Source organism: Mytilus galloprovincialis, chromosome 9 (assembly GCF_965363235.1).
Source record: "Mytilus galloprovincialis chromosome 9, xbMytGall1.hap1.1, whole genome shotgun sequence".
NCBI classification, from domain to species: domain Eukaryota; kingdom Metazoa; phylum Mollusca; class Bivalvia; order Mytilida; family Mytilidae; genus Mytilus; species Mytilus galloprovincialis.
Window position 1 is genome coordinate 36,039,878 of NC_134846.1, and position 24,852 is coordinate 36,064,729.

Consider the following 24,852-nt stretch of genomic DNA (forward strand, 5'->3'; position numbering starts at 1 on the left):
GCAGAGGGTCACCAACAGGTCTTCAATGTAGCGAGAAATTCCCGCACCCGGAGGCGTCCTTCAGCTGGCCCCTAAACAAATATATACTAGTCCAGTGATAATGAACGCCATACTAATTTCCAAATTGTACACAAGAAACTAAAATTAAAATAATACAAGACTAACAAAGGCCAGAGGCTCCTGACTTGGGACAGGCGCAAAAATGCGGCGGGGTTAAACATGTTTGTGAGATCTCAACCCTCCCCTATACCTCTAACCAATGTAGTAAAGTAAACGCATAACAATACGCACATTAAAATTCAGTTCAAGAGAAATCCGAGTCTGATGTCAGAAGATGTAACCAAAGAAAATAAACAAAATGACAATAATACATAAATAACAACAGACTACTAGCAGTTAACTGACATGCCAGCTCCAGACTTCAATTAAACTGACTGAAAGATTATGATTTCATCATATGAACAGCAGGCACAATCCGTCCCGTTGGGGGTTTAGTATCATACCATCATAACATATATGAGAAGAACATAACCCGTGTCATGCCAACAACTGTTTTTAGAATAAATGTGTTTAGTTCCGATGCAAAGACCTTATCAGTGACTCAATATTAACGCCATAATATGCAATCTTTAATGACTTGACAACAGTATCGTAATTATATCCCTTCTTAATAAGTCTATTCAAAGGTTTTGTAAGTTTCTGAGGTGAATACTGACACCTTTGTGCTTTATAAAGAATATTACCATAAAAAATTGGATGTGAAATACCTGAACGTATTAGAAGTCTGCATGTTGAGCTATATTTACGAATGATGTCTTTATACCGATGATAAAATTTAGTAAATGTTTTGACTAGTTTGTGATATCGAAAACCCTGGTGTAATAATTTTTCAGTAATACATAGGAGGAGTCTTGATCCCGAAATCCCAGGCTTAAAAAAACGAAAATCCCGAGTTCCCGAATTTAAATAAAGTAAATCCAAAAATCCAAAAAAAAAAGGATCCTGAAAGGGTAAATCCTGAAATCCCGAGCTTAAAAACACCCAATCCAGGGGCGGATCCATCCATTGTAAAAAGGGGGGTTCCCAACCCAGAGTAAAGGGGGGGGGTTCCAGCTATATGCTCCCATTCAAATGCATTGATCGGCCAAAAAAAAGGGGGGTTCCAACCCCCGGAACCCCCCTCTGGATCCGCGCCTGCAATCCCGGAGTCCCGATATAGGTCCTATCCCCCCTCATACTGTTTTGATCCTGTATTTACATTTTGATAAAGATTTCCATATTTAGCATGTAAAGTAAGACTATTTTTTACCTGATTAAATCAAATATGTAACAAAAATTATACCTCCATGTGCTACTTTTTGAGCAAAATGAGGTCGAAATTTTGTATATTTGCTCAAAATTCGGACTTGTGGCAGTATTTTCCTTTTCAAAAGAAAGACATAACTTTTTTGTTTTAAAAGATAAACACAAATTGTTTTTTGTTAAATAATTTGTAATTTCTGTATTTTAAAAGTACTTTTATATTTTTTATTCAGAAATATCTCATGTTTCATGTATTTATCAAATGTTCATGAATGTAGAAAAAAAACATAATTTTTTGCTGTAATTTATCCACCGTGTATCATCGTACAGCGAATATAGGTTCTAACCAAGCGGGCATGAGCAATTTTGATCTTACACGGTAACGAAAAATCTTTGTTTTATTCACACAATATCGATGTGTACTTCAATCTAAACATAACTGCTGTTTTAAGAAATGATTTGGTCGTAGGTTGATGATTAGAGATGTCTCATTATAAAACAAGAGGGATTACTAAAAGCATGTGCAAATACTTGTAAAAGAAGTTGGTCCTCGTCTCATCCGATATAATTCTATATTCATTGCAACTCTTTTTCTGATAGAAGGTCAATGTGTGTGTGTAGTAAGTATAGCTGTTTCAATAATTGGCATTGAAATCTTTCATACATATGTTATTATTCGATATTTTATCCCTAAAGAAGCGTTGTGTACAGTGTTTAGCTGACCACATAAATCCTTATGTAGGTGCATAGTTAAGTTGTTGTACACCGTACTCAAAAACTTTTTTTTCATACTCGTTTATTACCCAAACAGTTTCAAGGAATGAGTAATCACATGTAGGTTTATGATTGGTAACCATTACTGTTGCCCTGTATTAGGTTTCTTTCAGATAAAACATGTAAATGTCTCAACAACTGCATCGAAATTGAAAGTGGGTGTTGACTTTCACAACTATTTGCGCATGAACAAGTTAATTGTTCTTATTTGAATATCAAAGTTGTTTTATGAATAGGAAAAAATCGATGCAAAAATTATTTGGGAGCAGGAATTTCAAATGTTGAGAAATGTACATTGAATATTGATAAAGCAAAACAAAGATCTTCGTTACCTGGTAAGGTCAAAATCGATCATGCCCGCTTGGTTAGTACCTATATCTGGTGTACTGATGATACACGGTGTTATCTAATTTTAAAAAAATTGCACTATTTACGTTTTCATGAAAATTGGCACAAATAATCTTCTCCCGTAATCAAACCAAATGGCATTTTAAGAAATAGGGGTCTATGAACTGGTTTTCAAGTTAAATAAGTTTGAATGATAAAAATCAGTTGAAAACTGAATCTTTTCCTCGATAAGTCATAGTTTGACGTCGCGAAAAATAACAATTTACGTTAGCAACGTCATTATCTCCCCTGTAACTGTATTGTATACCCTTAAGGGTTATGTACCCTTGTCTTGATTCAAAGCTAAACATATGGAAATTTTATAGAATATCCACAGTCTTTCCCATTGTACACTCATATTTGGCAATTCAGTACTTGATAGATAGAGAATTATTGCATGCAGTGCTAGCAATGATTTCCTTAAAACAAGTTTATAAGTTTTAGTTATTGTAGTCCTATAACAAAATAAATATGGATCAAATCAAGTATACCTTTTACATGTTTTAGGGTGCTCCCGACATTAGTGACTCAGCATAAGGTTTTTTGGAACTTAAAGGTTGTTTAGAAGTTTTTGTAAAAAATAAACACTAGCACGTGATAGAAAAAGCAAGTGAGTAATCTGTTTAAAATTTTGTAACAAAAATCTCTGTATTGAAGGCTGTGGATTTTCTATAAAAATGTTGGTTTATTTGGTGCCAAGTCCACTTTTTCTATAAAATGCAATGAAACAGTAAATAATAAAGCTTTGCACGAAGTTTCCCCTTGGTATATGTACAAAATGGCCTATCTCTATTATTCATTATATTTGTTGTTTTGATACTAATGCAGTTTGAAAAGTTCGTACTTAACTAGGCTACAGAAGGGGTCATAAACCTTAACATGCTTAAGGAATGACTGTAATATTTTTTCTGTCTATGAAGAAATAACATAAAAAAATGTGGTGCACACTGAATAACGCGTGTATGTCAATTTAATTGATGCGTGAACACACATATATTCGTTTTCTAGAAATATAATTAGTTACTGTCCCACTAGCATGACTAGCATTGACTAGTGACACCAGTTTATATAATTTGTGAGAAAATACAAAACTGGCAGAACGGTTGAACCCAGACACATATTATCTGACATATAATTGTTTGGTAGCGTATAAATAAACCAAATGAAACAGCTATCACTTATACAATAAAAGATACATTTTTAAGATGGATGAGCTGGTTTGATATGATGACATTATTATAACATGCCAAAATTCAATATCTTGTTGATGAAAAAAACCCAAAAATGAAGGAGCTTTGTTGTTAAAAACTCAATTTAATATTGGCTTGAGGGGTAAATTGGAATTAATAATGCAATTGAAAATACTATTTCACTCAATTACATAAAAAAAATGGTGTGTAAAAACCCCAATTTGTGAATTCTTATTTGCGGCCATGCTTTTTTTCCACATGTAGTGATCATGTCTCATGTCTTAAACATGTAAAATGAAAATTTAAACTTTTGACTGATTATAAGCCTTTTCTTTTGTAGGTTTTTGCAGCAGAAAGATAACCATGATAAATGATAGTGTCCCCAGCTAAATTTTTAAAAGAGAAAAATTAAAAATTATTGGGTACTCTGTATATTGAAAATATCGATAAACAGCAGTTTGATAGGAATGCTGAATACCACAGTAAAAACACAGAGGTTAATCATGTTTTAATATAAGTTTGACCTGTTTGGAAAGACATTTTATATTAACTGATCAAAGTGTACAGAAATATTTAAATTAACATGCTTTATATAGTGGATAATTAAAAAAAATGATGACAAATTTTGATCCGTTGCATTTAAAATTGGAGCAGTGTTATCTTTTGATTATTACCGATTTTACTTAAATGTAAGAAGAAGAGGAAGTGGACATAATTGATAGCAAGAAAGCGAAATGGAGGATATTGTAATAAAATCAGAAACATTGATTAAAGAAAATGAAAAAGCTACATCAAACATTAATAATGATCTTTTAAGTGACAACAGACAGTCACAGTCAAACATATTGAATAGCACCCCATTTAGTCAGGCTAGAAATTCGACAGCGAATTTAGTGGATATTGCTGTTAAAAAGGAACCAATAGTTGATGGAAATGAACAGGTTGAAGTAAAAAGTGAAAATGAAGAGACCAATACTGATTTCAACTCTCAATTTGAAATATTAGGTTCAGTTATCACATTTAAAGATGAAGATTCATTGATGGAAGATCCTCAGTTTCTTAATAATGAAAATATTTGTCAATCCAATTTGCTGTCAGTACAGATCCCTCCATCTATAGAAAAAGCGCCAATGGTTGTGCCACCAATGCAGACCAAACTAATGTACAAAAAAAAGTATGAGAAAGTTGTGTGTCCCTCGAATTTTTCTTCAGAACAGACCTCTCCATCTGTGGAAAAAGGGGCATTGGTTGTGCATCCAACAAATAAGACCAAAATCATTTATGAAAATCTTAGAAAACTTTTAAGAACAAGGCAATTCGCTAAAGATGTACCTCTTCCTGCAAATATTTCAGAGAATACACTCAACAGTAATGCTATAAATAGCCAACCAAAAGATACAAACAGTAATGCTGAGCAAGATTTTGTAAAAACCCATTCCATAAAGGTTATTGGTACTGTTTCCAATAAATCACTCAGTACTTTAGACCAGACAGTACAACCTCATATATTAAAACCTCGACCACATGTAGTTAAACGGATTATCAGATATATACGAAAACCTGACTCCAATGTCAACGATGACAAAATGGATAAAATTGATTATAATGACAGTTGTCATCATGGTCAGTCGGACAAAGTGGTTTCTTCAGTAACTACGGCACCTCAGAACTTACAAAACTTGCAAGTAAATTTCAATGATTGTAACCAATCTTCAGATAGTTTTTCTTGTGAAAAAAATAAAGATGATAGAACAAGGGATATTCCATTGACAGTCAACATAGTGCATGTAGTGAACAACTTTCAAACAAAATTCAATGGTAAATGGGTGAAAAAGAATGAACCTTTCAGAGGTGGAGTGTTGGGAAATCTGAGAAAAAAGGGTAAGTGTACAAAATGTACATTGAAGTTCACAAAATACATTTTATAAATTAGATTTACAAATTAAATTGACACGATGAAATTCGCACAAAGAAGGACATATATAATGACTTATTTCCAGCAATGGCACTGGCATAAATAATAGTTTGATAGAAACTACTTTTGATAGATCCTAACCTAGAAAAAGGTGCCTTCTCAATCATTTTTGTCAAATTCTTTTATTGGTCAGATGTAAAAAAAAGTTTGTTTTTTTTAATCAAGGGGGCATGAAGCCTAAAAAAAATATGACATTTCAAATTCTCCTTGCTGAATAAGGAAAATTCCTAACTATCAGGGGCGAATACAGCCATTTTAAAAAGGGGGGTTCCCAACCAGGACAAATGGGGGGTTCCAACTATATGTTCTAATTCAAATGCATTTATCGTCCAAAAAATGGGGGGTTCCAACCCCAGAAACCATCCCCTGGATCCGCCACTGCCTATCTACCATCTGTCTCTAGGTAGGTAGGGTTTGGGCAAACAACTATATTTTTAAGTGTGGTCCAATGGTAATTAATTGAAAGTCGCATTACCATGATATCTATCAGTACATACATGTATACATCACTTGATGATTATTTCGTGGCTCTGTCTCCCTATAGCTAGGTTATGGTCCAGTAATTAATTTTTTCAATGTTTATAAGTTTTCTGCTTTAAAAGTTAGTTTGATATGATCTACTTGTGCTACAGTACATGTAGAATGATGATATTTCGTATGAAGTTGCATTATTATCAGTACTTGACAACTACATGTACATGATGTATGCTGAGGCCCTGACCCATAGGACATGGTCTTGTGACTGAACTAATTAGCAATTTTCAATGTTTTAACTTAAAAGTTTTCTGCTTTAAAATAGCAATGTTTAGTTAATATAAACTAGAGGCTCTAAAAATGCTAAAGAGCCTGTGTCGCTCACTTGGTCTATGTCATGTACATGTATGTGCATACTGTATTAAACAAAGGACACAGATCATGCAGAGATGGATTAATGACAAAATTGTGTTTTGGTGATAGTGATGTGCTTGAAGTTCTTACTTTACTGAACGTTCTTGCTTCTTACAAGATAATAACCAAAACTGGCAAAATTTCTTTAAAAATTTCCAATTGGGGGCAGCAACCCAACAACCAGTTGTCCAATTCATTTGAAAATTTCAGGGCAGATAGATCTTGACCTGATAAACAATTTAACCCCATGTCAGATTTGCTCTTAATGCTTTGGTTTCAGAGTTATAATTTAAATCTAAATTTTACCCCTATGTTCTATTTTTAGCCATGGCGTCCATCTGCACACATTCACAAAACTAGATATCCCAAATGATGATTGTGGCCAAGTTTGGTTAAATTTGGCCCAGTAGTTTCAAAGGAGAAGATGTTTGTAAAAGAAAACACAAATACTGAAAAATTGATAAAAAGTAACTATAAAGGGCAACAACTCCTTAAGTGGTTAACAGACCATTTTGGTCATGTTGACTAATGCTTAGATCTTACTTTGCTGAACATTATGCCTGTTTACAGTTTATCTCTATCTATAACATGTATCTGTGTCATTTTGGTCTTTTGTGGATAGTTGTCTCATTGACAATCATACCACATCTTCTTTTTATATATAATAGCATTCAAGATAATAACCAAAAACGACAAAATTACCAATTTAGGGGCAGCAACCCAACAACCAGAGCAGATAGATCTTCACTTGATAAACAATTTAACCACATGTCAGATTTGCTCTAAATGCTTTAGTTTCAGAGTTATAAGCCAAAATCTACATTTTACCCCTATGTTCTATTTTTAGCCATGGTGGCCATCTTGGTTTGTTGGCAGGATCACTGGACACATTTTTTTAAACTGGATACCCCATGATCATTGTGGCCAAGTTTGGTAAAATTTGGCCCTGTAGTTTCAGAGGAGAAGATTTTTGTAAAAGTTAACGACAACAGATGCAGGGCGACGACGGCCACCAAGTGATGAGAAATGCTCGCTTGGCCCTTTCGGCCAGGTGAGCTAAAAAGAAGATGTGGTATGATTGCCAAGGAGACAATTGTCCACAAGAGACCCAGATCTTCTGATTACATGACATGTGATGATCACTGATGCTTTGTGCATGTTGTATGAAGTTGCATTTCTATCAGTATACATATTAGTTTGATGATTTTTTTAGGCCTACTGATTACTGTTGAATTATTATTATTCTTATGATACCATTTTTTGTGGGTTTGAGGAAAAGCAAACCATGAATTGAGATGTACAACATTTATTAACAGTTTTATATCTATAGGCTTTTATGCAGCTTTTGACAAAACCACAAATTCAAATACCCATGAATATATGCAAGTTTCCCTCATTCAACAAAAATTGGTACCTGAAAATGAATGAATTCACAGTGGTCATGGTAGTCAGTTTACAGATCTACATGGTTAACTTTATGTAATGAAACTGCTTGTGTGGATATTTGTGATGTATCATAACATATAATGTCTTTTTTTCTAGTCCTGCCAAAGTACACTTCTAGTTTAATTACTGTAATGCTACCAAATGATGCCATAGAGACTGGATATGACTGTAAAGAGTGTAACAAGTTACTAGTCGCTTACAATTATCAAAGGTTGGTTTCATTAAATTACAATTTGTCAGAGCTCAAACAAAAACAAAACAAAATGTTTTCGGACTCAAATAATGTATGTCATGTATGTTGTCCATCATGTAAAAAATTGATTACAACATTGTTTTAGACCTTTCTTAGTCAGAAATAGGATACACTTGTTTAGTCAGTAGTGGTTTCCTGAACCAAGTGAAAACACTTTTTGGTTTTTTGAAGTCCAAAAAGCAAGACACAGCTATCCTACATTCTGTCTGCAGTGGTGGCAGCGATTGTACCACTAATTCAGTCTGTGGTTAAAGTTTTTGAAATGTTGATAACTTTCTTAAACTATACTGGATTTCTTCCAAACTGGGACATAAGAAAGTATCCCAAAGTAAATTTTGTAAAAATAAAATTCCATTTAGTATTTTACTTACAAATTTATGGACTTAGTTTTTTTTCTGCCAGGAAATATTAACTTCACCATGTTCTCTCTGTGGTTAAAACTTTAAAATTTCAATAATTTTTATACGACCGCAAAAATTTTATTTTTTTGGTCGTATATATTGGTATCACGTTGGCATCGTCGTTGTCGTCCTGTAATGACTCCCATCTATTCTTTGCGGGCATTAAATAATGGACTTCATTAAAGATAACCGTTTTATTTATTGTCATATAATCCACTCTATTAACACAATGTAGCATGAATAACAAAGGTATGCTGGTGCTCAATGAATGATTACAAATGTTGACAGGTAAGTATAACTCCAAACTGAACGTGAACATCAAACGTAAACGGTAAAAAGCTGAAAGAACAAATAAAAACTCAATATAAAACCTATCAATCAAAAAGATTTGCCAAAACATACAAAAATACAAAGTTGGCTTATGACACTAATTGTGTTCCATACATTCACATAAAAAATACAAGTATTAACAATATATCAAGTTTGTAACATAACTGTGAGTCAAAACTGGTGTGTACAGCTTTTAATGTGTTGAAAACTCGACAAGTATCAAAAATTATGTATGCAAATTATGACACGAATTGCTTTCCATACTTTAAAAATAACGAAATGAGGGGGGTGCTATGAATCATACAAAAATTACCAAAAAGGGTATTTGAATGTTTATAGAACATTTTTATAGTGTAAATGTTGTATCTGTGTGTTTACAAGTAATAACAAACGGTTGTGAAACAATAAAACAAATAATCTGGTGACGTGGCATATTTGTCATCATTGTCATTTACCCAACGTTTTATACGTCATCAAAACACAATACATGTTATATATGTTTACAATAAACAGTTCTTCAAATTGTCAATATGTTATAAACTTACACTGTGCCGGAATCTGGCAGATATATCAATAAATGATGCTGAATCATCAACGTGAGCATGTAAATAAGGGGAAATTACAAAAGAGGGGAAAGTAACGAAGAAGATAGTAAATGTAAGTCAACTTTCGGAAACATCATGAAATAATTACGGACGAGTCAGTACACTCCCCGTCTGGCATGCTATTTATGCCACTACACTATTCATAAGTTCTTGACAATAGCACAAGTTCTGTCACTGGTCTAACGAAGAAAGCTGGTTTTACACAGTCTTTGTCCACAGTACGCACTATACGAATTTCTACCTTACGTACTAAATTGTCAGCACTAGGGAATGTTTTAGTGACTATTCCCATTGGCCAACTTAAGCGATTAACTTGATTGTCCTTGAGCAACACAACATCTCCTTCTTGAATGTTTTCTCTTTCTTGGGTCCATTTCTGTCGACATTGTAAAGTTTGCAAGTATTCCACTCGCCAACGTTTCCAGAAAACGTTTGAAAGGTATTGTACACGCTTCCACTGTGCATAATACATGTCTTTACAATCGAATGACACATCCTTTGGAATTAATACACTAGGCTTTTGAGTGATGATAAGATTAGGTGTGAGAGGTAATGGCTCATCAGAGTCCGTAGGTACACATGTTAAAGGCCTGGAGTTAATTATCGCAGACACTTCCGCTAACAATGTTACTAACACTTCATGTGATAGTTCTTTTCCAGGAAGTTCTGATAACATAGAGTCCAGGATTGATCGCGTTGTTTTTATCATTCTTTCCCATATACCTCCCATATGAGATGAATGAGGTGAATTAAAATGCCACTCTATGCCATTATCATATAAATGTTCCTTTATTGGTCCATCTTCTACATTGATACTATCAATACCTAGTTGGTCAGTGGCTCCGACGAAATTAGTACCTCTGTCAGACCTAATTAGTTTTACTTCCCCTCGAATAGCTATGAAACGTTTGAAGGCGTTAATAAATGACGAGGAAGTCATTTCCTCTACTACTTCTAGGTGAACACCTCTTGTGACTAGACATGTAAAAATGATGGCCCAACGCTTTGCGTTCGCAACGCCACCTCTAGTGCGTCGGCTTATGACGGACCAAGGTCCAAAGGTGTCAATCCCTATAGATGTAAATGGTGTTTCAGGGATCACACGGTCTTCAGGCAAGTCAGCCATTTTTTGTTGTTCGGTATGCCCTCGAAGCTTGCGGCAAGTTATACACTTGTAAATTATTGATGAAACAAGACGCTTTTCACCTACTATCCAGTATCCTCCTGTTCGTATAGCTCCTGATGTAAATTGTCTTCCTTGGTGTTTTATCTTTTGATGAAAGTACCGTATTATTAAAGTTGCAATCCAATGTTTACTAGGTATTAAGATTGGATTCCTTTCATCGGGTTGTACATTTGCCATTTTGATACGCCCACCAACACGCAGAATGCCTTCATTGTCAATAAATGGACTTAACTGCAACAGTGCACTATTTCCACGTAGTGGCCTGCCATTTTTAATACAATCAATTTCGTCTGAAAAGATCTCGTTTTGCACAACTCCAACAACGAACATCTCTGCATCCCTGAATCGACACCTAGTTTCTTTTGAGATTTTATTAACAAGAAAGTTCTTTATCAGCGCAATTGATCTAACAAGTGACTTCCAGTTTCCAAATCTTTCGAATCGTTGTGATCCTAAGGAGAGTTTCTCGAGACTCGTTGTTTTTCTAGTTGTAATGTCAGGACGTATTTCGTTATCTGTGTCAGGATTGATGAGAGAAAATCTTTCAATAGTTTGATCGGCGTCCTTTTTTATCACCGGACCAGATAGCCATATACTATTTTCTAATTTCGAAGGAATTATTGATCGAGTTGCCAGATCGGCTGGGTTGCCATCTGTATGCACATAAGACCATTGCTCGGAATTTGACACTGTGTGGATTTTCGCAACACGGTTTGAAACATAATTGTAAAATCGTCGTGATGAATTGAAGATGTACCCTAGTACAACTTTACTGTCGGTATAATAGTGAATATCAGACAAAGGTATATCTAACTGGTCGGATATTGTTTGTCCTATTTCTGTTGCTAGCAAAGCTCCACATAGTTCTAAGCGTGGAATCGTATGACTGTGACTGGGTGCAACCTTTGCCTTTCCCATAATAAAACCAAAATTCTTATCGTCATCTAGTTGTATGTAACCAACTGCGGCTATTGCCTTCTCTGATGCGTCAGAATAAATGTGTATCTTCCTTGTTTTTGCTAAAGTAAATGAAGTAGGTACAAACATCCTTTTGAATTTTACTGTTTCCAAATCAAAGAGTGACGTTCTCCAAGATTCCCACTCGTTGTAAACCTCTTCCGGTAACGGTTCATCCCACATGATCTGTCCTGTCATAACTGATCTGAGCAGTAATTTTCCTTTAATAGTTACTGGCGCTAAGTATCCAAGAGGATCAAATATACTGTTTATTGTTGACAATAATCCTCGACGAGTATACGGTTTGACATCTCTATCGATGTAGTACATGAAAGTATCAGTTTCAAGGTCCCAGTTCATACCAAGGCTATGTTGTACAGGAAGAATATCGGAACTAAGGTCGAGATCCTTAAGACTCTTTGCAAGATCTTCATTATCAAACGAATGCATAACTTCCTCAACATTTGAAGATATCTTGTGTAGTCGAATATTACCAATAGATTTTAAAGCTGACTTAGTTCTCTTCATGAGATCAATTGCTTCGGCGCTAGAAGGTTTCGAAGTTAAACCATCATCAACGTAAAAATCTCTAGTGACAAAATCAAGCATATCGGAGCCAAAGTCATTTTCTCCTTCCATGGCAGTTTTTCTAAGTCCGTATGATGCAATAGCAGGACTAGGACTATTGCCGAATACGTGCACACACATGCGATACACTGTTAGAGGTTTGTCAAAATCATTGTCGGTGTACCAGAAAAATCGTAGATAGTCTCTGTGTTTTTCATCAACTTTAAAACTGTAAAACATTTGTTCTATATCGCCCATAATGGCCACTTGCTCCCTACGGAAGCGGAGCAAAACACCGATAAGATTATTCGTCAAATCTGGTCCACTAAGCAACACATTGTTAAGAGACACTCCATCAAATTGTGCAGAGGAATCAAACACAGCACGAAGTTTCCCAGGTTTCTTGGGGTGATAAACCCCGAATATAGGCAAATACCATTGTTCCTGATCATCGTTGATATGTGGGGCCTTCTCAGCGTGACCCTTTTCTAGAATTGTATTCATGAAAGTGAAGAAATGTTCACGCTTCTGAAGATCTTTGCGAAGATTTGCATCTAGACCTTTGGCTCTTTTCCATGCTAGATTTCTGTTATTTGGTAGAACTTGACGATCTTGTCGAAACGGTAATGGGGCGGACCAATTGCCACGTGAGTCCTTCCAAAAGTTTGTATCCATAGATTCTATAAATTCTCTGTCATCACGAGACAGTCCAGGTTTATCATCATCAGGACGGCGAATAAACACATCTTTGCCAATGTTGTCGTATGCACTTTCATTAACTTCAAGTGTACGCACTTCATCAATTTTAAGTTCACTTGTACACGGTGGAAATATCGATATTCTATCGGAAGAAAGTAAGTATGTCTTTTTAACACGAGTTTCGTCTGGATAGTGCAGTTTTCCGAGACAAGTTTCACCAATAACTGTCCATCCCAGAGGAAGTTTTTGTGCATAAGGCGCATTCCCAGATCCAATTCTTTGATCAAGCACGTGATGAGCAGAAATGAGATCACGTCCAATTAAGAGCAATATTTCGGACTCTTCGTCAAGAGGTTCGATAAATTCCACGAGATCACTGAGATGATTATGAAACAAAACAACTTCTTGAGTAGGTATTTCGTCTTTAGAATCTGGAATGAGGTTACACTCTAAAATGTCAGGCACATGTAATTGAGTTTGTTTATCTAATGACTCGACGACTAAACCACTAAGCTTTCGACCAGATGCTTGAGATTTTCCGGAACATGTTGACAAGGTAAAATCAGAGACACTCGTTGATCCAAAGTAATCGAAGAGTTCCGATTTTCCTAAAGTCCTATTCGATTGATCGTCCATTAAAGCATATACTTTTAGCCTTCTATCAGGATTGTCACTACGATACACTTCTACCGGTATTATCTTTGCGCATGATTTGCCACCAAATTTATCCATGCAAATCTGTGTGCATGCTGATTGTATAGGAGTTTGAACTTCATGTTCCACATCAACAGGCTCCCCGCCATGACCTGATGGCTCTGTAGACTGTTGATCTCGATTTTTTATGTGCAGTGCTGTAGGGTGATCTGTTTTTCCACACTCCCCACATTTGATTGCGTTAGGACAGTTCCGTTTAAAATGTGATGCTGACAAGCAACATCCGAAACATAATTTGTTCAACTTCAAAAATTGTCTACGTTCTTGTATTGGCTTTGACTTGAATGTTCTACAATCATTAAGTGTATGGTTTGTACCATGAATCAAACATTTCTCACGTGGATCCACACTTTGACTCCTCTCATTTTTTGTTTCAGCGAAGTCTGTTTTCCTGGTACGAACGTCATTAAGTTTCCCTTTTGTTGTTGGTAGTTTATCCTTAAAACCAGTGTTTGCCTGTTGACTGTCATATAAAAAACTTGGATTGTTCTTTACCTTACTTTGTTGCTGAATAAACTGAGCAAATACATGAAATGGCGGATAAATTGTTTTGTTTTTATCGTTATAATTAACGGCCATAGTAGTCCATCGTTCCTGAAGCTGATATGGAAGCTTAGCTACGATTGGTGTTACACCAACTGATGAGTCAAAATAGGAAAATATAACCTTGTAATTGTCATTTTCTTTCACAGATGATATCTCTGACAAGATATCTGACAGATCATACAACTTAAAATAATCTTTATTTGTAATGCGTGGAAAAGCTGCTAGTTTTGTCTTGAGTGCACTATCGATAAGCTCTGGGCTACCATACCTTTCATTCAATCTCTCCCAGATTAGCTTTAGAGCTCTTGACGGATTGTTAGTATTCGCAGCTTTGATACTTTGAACTTGTGTTTTAGAACTAGGACCAGTCCACTTTAACAATAGGTCTATTTCCTCACTTGAATCTGCATCAATCTCTTTCACTATTTTCTTGAAACTGTCCTTCCAAGATGGATAATACTCGGGTTTGTCATTAAAAATATTGAACCTTGACATTAAGAGATCACGTTTTAGCAAGAAACGTGTGAAATCAGTAGCAAGAGTTCTATCACTCGGATAAGGATGATTATCTGACACATGCGTATCTGCAATAATATTTTTTCTTGGAATGAACGAGTTGGCGTGTGGGTCTAATGTTCCACTGACATGTGTGTTTTCTTGATCGATATGAGTTGAATGTTTGTTTTCTTTATCGATATGAAATGCATCAGTGTTTTCTTTGTCGATCTCAATTGAACTAATTTGTTTCTGAACATGATTAATATATGCAGCAGTTTTTGATTTCGAATCAAGTGGTGGTTGATCAGGCAACACTTGTGACATATTTTCATCGCATTCATTTTGCAAAGCATTAGCCTCCGCTTCAACTGCTGCTGCTTCCTTCTGTCGAGAAAGCAGGTCTAAATCGGCTTCAATGTCGGCCTTCTTGCGTTCTACTTTTGCTGATTCTATCGACCTTTTCTCTTCTATAAGAGCCTTCTCCTTCAATAATAAAGTTTCTTTCTCTGCAAAATGAACTTTCACCTTTGCAGCTTCAGCTTTGGCCCTTGCTCTTGCAAGAACTGATGAAGAGGAGGAACTATGTGTTTTTCTGGATGAGTGGCTTCTCCTAGAACTTCTGCTAGCTAAGGAATTCTCTCTCTCTATAGCACGTAACTCATTAATGAATGTGTTCATTCGTTTACTTTCTGTTTCCACAAATTGCGTAAAATCTTGCATTTCACCTGATAGTTTATGAACTTCATCCATGCCTTCAGCAGTGTTAGTCCTCGAAAGAAAATCTAAGTATTCTTTACAAATTGTGTCATAACGTACAGTTCCACTCATGAATTCTGTTTTTAGCTCCTGTAATGATGTTAACTCATTTGAATACGGTTCAATGTTTCTTGCTAAAAGCTGAAGGTCACTTTTTACGATTTGCATTTTCAACAGAAATTTTCTTTGTTTGTTTTCAAAAAGTTCTTTACCACTCTCAGTAAGTGTGCGTAATCTTTTATCGATATCCGCAGTGTTGATCATCTCGGATGTAGTACTTGACGCAGAGTCAGTATTGTCTTCTATACCAGCCATCTTGAATGCCGGGTAAGTTATATCACTAGCCAGTCAAATCTCCTTAGTCTTTTTACTGTAATGACTCCCATCTATTCTTTGCGGGCATTAAATAATGGACTTCATTAAAGATAACCGTTTTATTTATTGTCATATAATCCACTCTATTAACACAATGTAGCATGAATAACAAAGGTATGCTGGTGCTCAATGAATGATTACAAATGTTGACAGGTAAGTATAACTCCAAACTGAACGTGAACATCAAACGTAAACGGTAAAAAGCTGAAAGAACAAATAAAAACTCAATATAAAACCTATCAATCAAAAAGATTTGCCAAAACATACAAAAATACAAAGTTGGCTTATGACACTAATTGTGTTCCATACATTCACATAAAAAATACAAGTATTAACAATATATCAAGTTTGTAACATAACTGTGAGTCAAAACTGGTGTGTACAGCTTTTAATGTGTTGAAAACTCGACAAGTATCAAAAATTATGTATGCAAATTATGACACGAATTGCTTTCCATACTTTAAAAATAACGAAATGAGGGGGGTGCTATGAATCATACAAAAATTACCAAAAAGGGTATTTGAATGTTTATAGAACATTTTTATAGTGTAAATGTTGTATCTGTGTGTTTACAAGTAATAACAAACGGTTGTGAAACAATAAAACAAATAATCTGGTGACGTGGCATATTTGTCATCATTGTCATTTACCCAACGTTTTATACGTCATCAAAACACAATACATGTTATATATGTTTACAATAAACAGTTCTTCAAATTGTCAATATGTTATAAACTTACACTGTGCCGGAATCTGGCAGATATATCAATAAATGATGCTGAATCATCAACGTGAGCATGTAAATAAGGGGAAATTACAAAAGAGGGGAAAGTAACGAAGAAGATAGTAAATGTAAGTCAACTTTCGGAAACATCATGAAATAATTACGGACGAGTCAGTACACGTCCGAATACTTTTGGTTTCACACTATAACTTTAGTTTAAGTAAATAGAAATCTATGAAATTAAACACAAGGTTTATGATCATAAAAGGAAGGTTGGGATTGATTTTGTAAGTTTTGGTCCCAACAGTTTAGGAATTAGGGGCCAAAAAATGCCCAAATAAGCATTTTCTTGGTTTTCACACTTTAACTTTAGTTTAAGTTAATAGAAATCTATGAAATTTTGACACAATGTTTAGGACCATAAAAGGAAGGTTGGGTTTGATTTTATAAGTTTTGGTCCAAACAGTTTAGGAATTAGGTGCCAAAAAGGGCCCAAATAAGCATTTTCTTGGTTTTCGCACTATAACTTCATGAACTTTAGTTTAAGTTAATAGAAATCTATGAAATTTTGACACAAGGTTTATGACCATAAAAAGCAGGTTGGGATTGATTTTGGGAGTTTTGGTTCTAACTGTTTAGGAATTAGGGGCCAAAAAAGGGCCAAAATAAACATTATTCTCGGTTTTTGCACAATAACTTAAGTATAAGTGAATAGAAATATATGAAATTTAAACACAAGGTTTATGAACACAAAAGGTAGGTTGGGATTGATTTTGGGAATTATGATCCCAACAGTTTAGGAATTAGGGGCCAAAAAAGGGCCCAAATAAGCATTTTTCTTGGTTTTCGCACCATAACTAGTATAGGTAAATAGAAATCTATGAAATTCAAACACAAGGCTTATGACCAGAAAAGGAAGATTGGGATTGATTTTGGGAGTTTTGGTCCTAACAGTTTTGGAATAATGGGCCCAAAGGGTCCAAAACTAAACTTAGTTTGATTTCATCAAAAATTGAATAATTGGGGTTCTTTGATATGCAGAATCTTACTGTGTATGTAGATTCTTAATTTTTGGTCCCGTTTTCAAATTGGTCTTAATTAAGGTCCAAAGGGTCCAAAATTAAACTTAGTTTGATTTTAACAAAAATTGAATCCTTGGGGTTCTTTGAAATGCTAAATATAAATGTACTTAAATATTTGATTATGGGCCCAGTTTTCAAGTTGGTCCAAATTGGGCTCCAAAATTAAACTTTGTTTGATTTAATCAAAAATTGAATTATTGGGGTTCTTTGATATGCCAAATCTGACTGTGTATGTAGATTCTTAATTTTTTATGCCCCACCTACGATAGTAGAGGGGCATTATGTTTTCTGGTCTGCGTCCGTTCGTCCGTCCGTTCGTCCGTCCGTTCGTCCGTCCGTCTGTCCCGCTCCAGGTTAAAGTTTTTTGTCAAGGTAGTTTTTGATGAAGTTGAAGTCCAATCGACTTCAAACTTTGTACACATGTTCCCTATGATATGATCTTTCTAATTTTAATGCCAAATTAAGAGTTTTTATCCCAATTTCACGGTCCACTGAACATGGAAAATGATAGTGCGAGTGGGGCATTCGTGTACTGAGGACACATTCTTGTTGCATGTGTTTTGGTCCCGTTTTCAAATTGGTCTACATTAAGGTCGAAAGGGTCCAAAATTAAACTAAGTTTGATATTAACAAAAATTAAATTGTTGGGCTTCTTTGATATGCTGAATCTAAACATGTACTCAGATTTTTGATTATGGGCCCAGTTTTCAAGTTGGTCCAAATCAGGATTCAAAATTATTATATTAAGTATTGTGCAATAGCAAGAAATTTTCAATTGCACAGTAATCAGCAACAGCAAGAAATCTTCAATTGTACAGTATTGTGCAATAGCAAGAAATCTTCAATTGCACAGTATTGTGCAATAGCAAGTATTTTCAATTGCACAGTATTGTGCGCAATAGCAAGAAATATCTAATTGCACAATATTTTGCAATAGCAAGACATTTTCAATTGGAGTTATCTTTCTTTGTCCAGAATAGTAGTTAAATCAACTTAAATCATTGTTTTATACAATATACAATGTATTTTCACTTTTACTACCAACTGATAAATTAAAACAATCTTTACCATTCAGTGACAACAAGCACTTTTTTTTTACATTTTAATATTTTATGATGTAGTTAAATCAGCAGTTATTGTTGCAAACTCCATTAGAAATTTGAATTGAGATCAGTTTTGGAATAAGGGAAAGGGGGATGTGAAAAAAAATTTGGGGGGGGGGGGGGCAATTTTTCTGATTTCAGATTTCATAAATAAAAAGAAAATTTCTTCAAACATTTTTTTGAGAGGATTAATATTCAACAGCATAGTGAATTGCTCAAAGGCAAAAAAAAAATTTAAGTTCATCAGACCACATTCATTCTGTGTCAAAACCTATGATGTGTCAACTTTTTAATCACAATCCAAATTTAGAGCTGAATCCAGCTTGAATATTGTGTCCATACTTGCCCCAACCGTTCAGGGTTCAACCTCTGCAGTCGTATATATAAAGCTTCGCCCTGTGGAGCATCTGGTTTTATAATATTTTGGATTTGTACCAAACTTAATAGATGGAAGCTTATTTATGATCAAAAGCATTTACCTCAAAGGAAATTTTGTTAAAATTTTGTACCTGTGTTCATGTATCTGTATTTTTGTTGAGCCTGCGACTTTTGTTGTTGGCGGCGATGGTGTTAGCTAATTTCTTTAAAGCTTTATATTTTAGAAGGTGGAAGACCTAGATGCTTCATACTTTATATATGGATACCTCATGTTACGAGGTTTTCGTCAGTCACATGTCCAATTTCTTTGACCTCATTTTAATGGGACAGTGACTACTTGAAAAAAAAGTTCAGATTAATTGTAATGTTAAATTCTCTCTTGTTATAATTAATAGGACAACTATATTTGGTATGTGCATACCTTGCAGGTCCTCTATACGGTAAGTTACATGTCTGTTATAAAAAAAACCTTTGATGTTTTGTATGTTTTAAGCATAGAATTCTCATGTTTTGTAGGTTGCCAATGTATCAGTGTAGAGAATGTTTTTTTAGTAGCATATGTAAAGATGCATTCATGTCGCATTACAAGAGTTCTATATTCCATCAAATAACATCAAATGTTGAAAAGAAACCAGGAAAAACAAGAATAAATGAAAAAAAACTAGAGTTCGTATTGGGATGCAGATGTAGATTGTTTCTTACTAACAGTTCAATGGAAATGGGTATGTTATATGATATTCTATCAATAAATATTTATGCTCATAAAAAAAAAATGGACTTCACATTGACTTTTAGAAGCATTCTATATACTGGAAATCAACTTATTTTTGCATTTAGTCCTTTCTAGTCAACCTTGCAGATATTTAATTTCACGATTTTTTTAAGTTACTTGATGTAGATACATATAGATTAGAAAAGATTAAAAAAATATGATTTTCAGGACAATTTATATTCTGTTTACTGGAAATTTTCTACTCGCTTAAATCATGAAAATAAATCTTTCACAAAAATATGTTGGTTTACGGTATGTCATGTATGTGTCATTGTTGATGGTTTCTTTTTGTTTTTTATACGACCGCAAATTTTGAAAAAATTTTCGTCGTATATTGCTATCACGTTGGCGTCGGCGTCGTCGTCGTCGTCGTCGTCGTCGTCCGGCGTCCGAATACTTTTAGTTTTCGCACTCTAACTTTAGTAAAAGTGAATGGAAATCTATGAAATTTTAACACAAGGTTTATGACCACAAAAGGAAGGTTGGTATTGATTTTGGGAGTTTTGGTCCCAACATTTTAGGAATTAGGGGCCAAAAAGGGCCCAAATAAGCATTTTCTTGGTTTTCGCACTATAACTTTAGTTTAAGTTAATAGAAATCTATGAAATTTTGACACAAGGTTTATGACCACAAAAGAACGGTTGGGATTGATTTTGGGAGTTTTGGTCTCAACAGTTTAGGAATTAGGGGCCAAAAAAGGGCCCAAATAAGCATTATTCTTGGTTTTCGCACAATAACATTAGTTTAAGTAAATAGAAATCAATGAAATTTAAACACAATGTTAATGACTACAAAAGGAAGGTTGGTATTGATTTTGGGAGTTTAGGTCCCAACAGTTTAGGAATTAGGGGCCAAAAAGGGACCCAAATAAGCATTTTTCTTGGTTTTCGCACCATAACGTTAGTATAAGTAAATAGAAATCTATGAAATTTAAACACAAGGTTTATGACCATAAAAGAAAGGTTGGGTTTGATTTTGGGAGTTTTGGTCCCAACATAATAAGGGGCCCAAAGGGTCCAAAATTAAACTTTTGTTTGATTTCATCAAAATTGAATAATTGGGGTTCTTTGATATGCTGAATCTAACTGTCATGACTGTGTATGTAGATTCTTAACTTTTGGTCCCGTTTTCAAATTGGTCTACATTAAGGTCCAAAGGGTCCAAAATTAAACTTAGTTTGATTTTGACAAAAAATGAATCAGTTAGGTTCTTTGATATGCTGAATCTAAAAATGTACTTAGATTCTTGATTATTGGCACAGTTTTCAAGTTGGTCCAAATCGGGGTCCAAAATTAAACTTTGTTTGATTTCATCAAAAATTGAATAAATGGGGTTCTTTGATATACCAAATCTAACTGTGTATGTAGATTCTTCATTTTTGGTCCTGTTTTCAAATTGGTCTACACTAAAGTCCAAAGGGTCCAAAATTAAACTTAGTCTGATTTTAACAAAAATTGAAATCTTGAAGTTCTTTGATATGCTGAATTCAAAAATGTACTTAGATTTTTTATTATGGGCCCAGTTTTCAAGTTGGTCCAAATCAGGATCTAAAATTATTATATTAAGTATTGTGCAATAGCAAGTCTTTTCAATTGCACAGTATTGGGCAATGGCAAGAAATATCTAATTGCACAATATTGTGAAATATCAAAAAAAAAATTAATTAGAGTTATCTTTCTTTGTCCAGAATAGTAAGCAAGAAATATCTAATTGCAAAATATTGTGCAATAGCAAGATTTTTTTTTAATTGGAGTTATCTTTCTTTGTCCAGAATCAACTTAAATCTTTGTTATATACAATATACAATGTATATTCACTTTTTACTACCAACTGATAAATTAAAATAATCTTTACCATTCAGTGATAACAAGCAGTTTTTTTACATCTTAATATTTTATGATGTATTTAAATGAGTAGTTATTGTTGCAAACTCCATTAGAAATTTTAATTGAGATTAGTTTTGGAATAAGGGAAAGGGGGATGTGATTAAAAAAATTGGGTTCAATTTTTCTCATTTGAAATTTCATAAATAAAAAAGAAAATTTCTTCAAACATTTTTTTGAGAGGATTAATATTCAACAGCATAGTGAATTGCTCTAAGAGAAACAAAAAATTTTAAGTTCATTAGAACACATTCATTCTGTGTCAGAAACCTATGCTGTGTCAACTATTTAATCACAATCCAAATTTAGAGCTGAATCCAGCTTGAATGTTGTGTCCATACTTGCCCTAACCGTTCAGGGTTCAACCTCTGCGGTCGTATAAAGCTACGCCCTGCGGAGCATCTGGTTACATGTATAATTGCTCTCCTTTGCATTGGTTCTCGTGAACAAGATTCTTATTCATCAAGTGCTATCACATGAATTAACATGAAACAGGCCATTATTTCAACTTGGAATTATTTTTAATTATGGAATTTGCATAATTTCTTGTGTTTAAATTTTTTAATAAATTCCATGTTTATTTTGTATTATTATCTTTGGAGTGGTTAATAACACTTTTCATACAATGTATTTTGGTTACAAAGTGTTGTGCGCGGCACAGTACATTCTATTGAAAATATACTATTTTCTTTGTAAAAGAAAGTGTTGTGCAAAGCACAGTACAGAATAAACATGAAAGGAGTAGGTCCAGTAAGACCCCTTTTTGGCCCCAAAATATAACAGTTTTACAAAATTGTTAAAATGTAAACTTTTAGTTATTTATTGGACAGATGAATGCGTCTGCCACATAAATATGGACTGTTTTTGACTATGCAATGCACATATATTGGGTTGTAGCGCCATTAAGTCATGCTAAATCACTGAAATCTTCAAAATTCTAGCATTTGAGTTAAATTTTAGACGGTTTCCGTGTAAAACGAAAGTGGCCGCATTCGTGTTCATCCTTAATATTGAAATGTAAGTTGTATTTTATGATAATACATAACATATATAAAGGTTGTGGATGAACACGGATGCGGCCACTTTCATTTTTGACAAAAACCATCTGTAAAGTGACATTTTTCAGCATATTTGGTAGATTTTTCATATTTGAGCTGGAATCGGATCGTTTTTAATGACTAAATCAGTTAAAATCTTTCACATAAACTAATTGAATCAAGTGAAATAGACACTTAAGTGTTTAAAAAGTGGTCAAAATCTTTCGTCAGATGAAACTGAAATTTGAGGCCAAAATGAGTCCTTACCGGACCTTCTCCTTTATTAAAAATTTCAATAACAAGAAATCAAACAATTTCCATAATTAAAAATAATTTCAAGTTCAAATAATAGTCTGCTACTGTGGATTCATAAATATTCGTTGGATACCAATTTTCATTGATTTCGTGGGGACAGGGGAACCATGAATTTAAATATTCAACGAAATACAGATTTTCTAAAAGGAATGTATGCAGACCTTGCCAAAACAACGAATTTGCATATCCACAAATATGCAAGTTTTCATCAATCCACGAAAATTGGTACCCATGAAAATAAATGAATCCACAGTATGAGTTTAAACCTGGTGTAAAAGCTTTAGAGCTAAATCTCTCAATTGTATGGCTTGAATTTTTGTTAACAAAGAATAAAGAAAAATAATAAAAAAAATAAGTTGTACAACAATTAAGAAGTATGGGTGCCACTGAGGCAACTCAATATCCAAATAACAGTGTGTATAAAGTAAACAATTATATGTTAAAGTATGGCCTTAATCAGTCTGAACTGCAAGCTAGAAACAAGATAAAAACCCCTGAAATGACAAGTGTAAAACAAATCAAACAAGAAAAAAAATTGGTCCAATCTAAATGATCTATATAAAAAACAAGAAAGGAGAAACATATATGAACCATATTAACAAACAACAACCACTGAACAACAGGTTCCTGACTTAGGACTGACTTAGGTCAGTACTAGTAAATTCTTTACAGTGACTTGACTGTTAGTGTTGCTCCACCACCAATTGCAACTCATTCAAAATTTTGACCAAATTGCAATTTGTTTTATAAAATCAAATTGCTCAACTGGTCAGAAATTTAAACCAACTGCTGCAGAAAACCACAGCCAAGTCATGAAAGTGCAAGGTGATAAAACAAAACATACTTACAATCCTATAAGACTTTAACTCCATTTTAATGATGTTGTGACAAAATTAGTTTATCAGTTTGTATAGTTATATTATAGTCATTTCCATGCTGAAGGGGAACTGTTTATTTTGAATTGCTATTAAATTGTCCAAACTAAGCTTTCATACACTTTTTATACGACCGCAAAAATTGAAATTTTTTTCGTCGTATATTGCTATCACGTTGGCGTCGTCGTCGTCGTCCCCGAATACTTTTAGTTTTGCACTCTAACTTTAGTAAAAGTGAATAGAAGTCTATGAAATTTTAAAACAAGGTTTATAACCACAAAAGAAAGGTTGGGATTGATTTTGGGAGTTTGAATCCCAACATTTTAGGAATTAGGGGCCAAAAAGGGCCCAAATAAGCATTTTCTTGGTTTTCGCACAATAACTTTAGTTTAAGCAAATAGAAATCTATGAAATTTTGACACAAGGTTTATGACCACAAAAGGAAGGTTGGGATTGATTTTGGGAGTTATGGTTCCATCAGTTTAGGAATTAGGGGCCAAAAAAGGGCCCAAATAAGCATTATTCTTGGTTTTTGCACAATAACTTTAGTTTGTGTAAATAGAAATCAATGAAATTTAAACACAAGGTTTATGACCACAAAAGGAAGGTTGGTATTGATTTTGGGAGTTGAGATCCCAACAGTTGAGGAATAAGGGGCTAAAAAGGGGCCCAAATAAGCATTTTTCTTGGTTTTCGCACCATAACTTTAGTATAAGTAAATAGAAATCTATGAAATTTAAACACAAGGTTAATGACCTTAAAAAGAAGGTTGGTATTGATTATGGGAGTTTTGGGCCCAACAGTTCAGGAATAAGGGGCCCAAAGGGTCCAAAA

General features: G+C 34.2%; 1 protein-coding gene across 1 annotated transcript in view; it reads left to right on the top strand.

Moving 5' to 3' along the window:
- The window catches only part of LOC143044915 (uncharacterized), an 81,759-nt gene that overhangs the window by 917 nt on the left and 55,990 nt on the right, over nucleotides 1–24,852 (top strand). Inside the window, exons 2-4 of the mRNA XM_076217166.1 lie at nucleotides 3,994–5,534; nucleotides 8,059–8,173; nucleotides 19,653–19,858. Coding sequence (XP_076073281.1) covers nucleotides 4,388–5,534; nucleotides 8,059–8,173; nucleotides 19,653–19,858 — 1,468 coding nt within the window. The 5' untranslated portion in view covers nucleotides 3,994–4,387. The remainder of the gene's footprint in view (nucleotides 1–3,993; nucleotides 5,535–8,058; nucleotides 8,174–19,652; nucleotides 19,859–24,852) is intronic.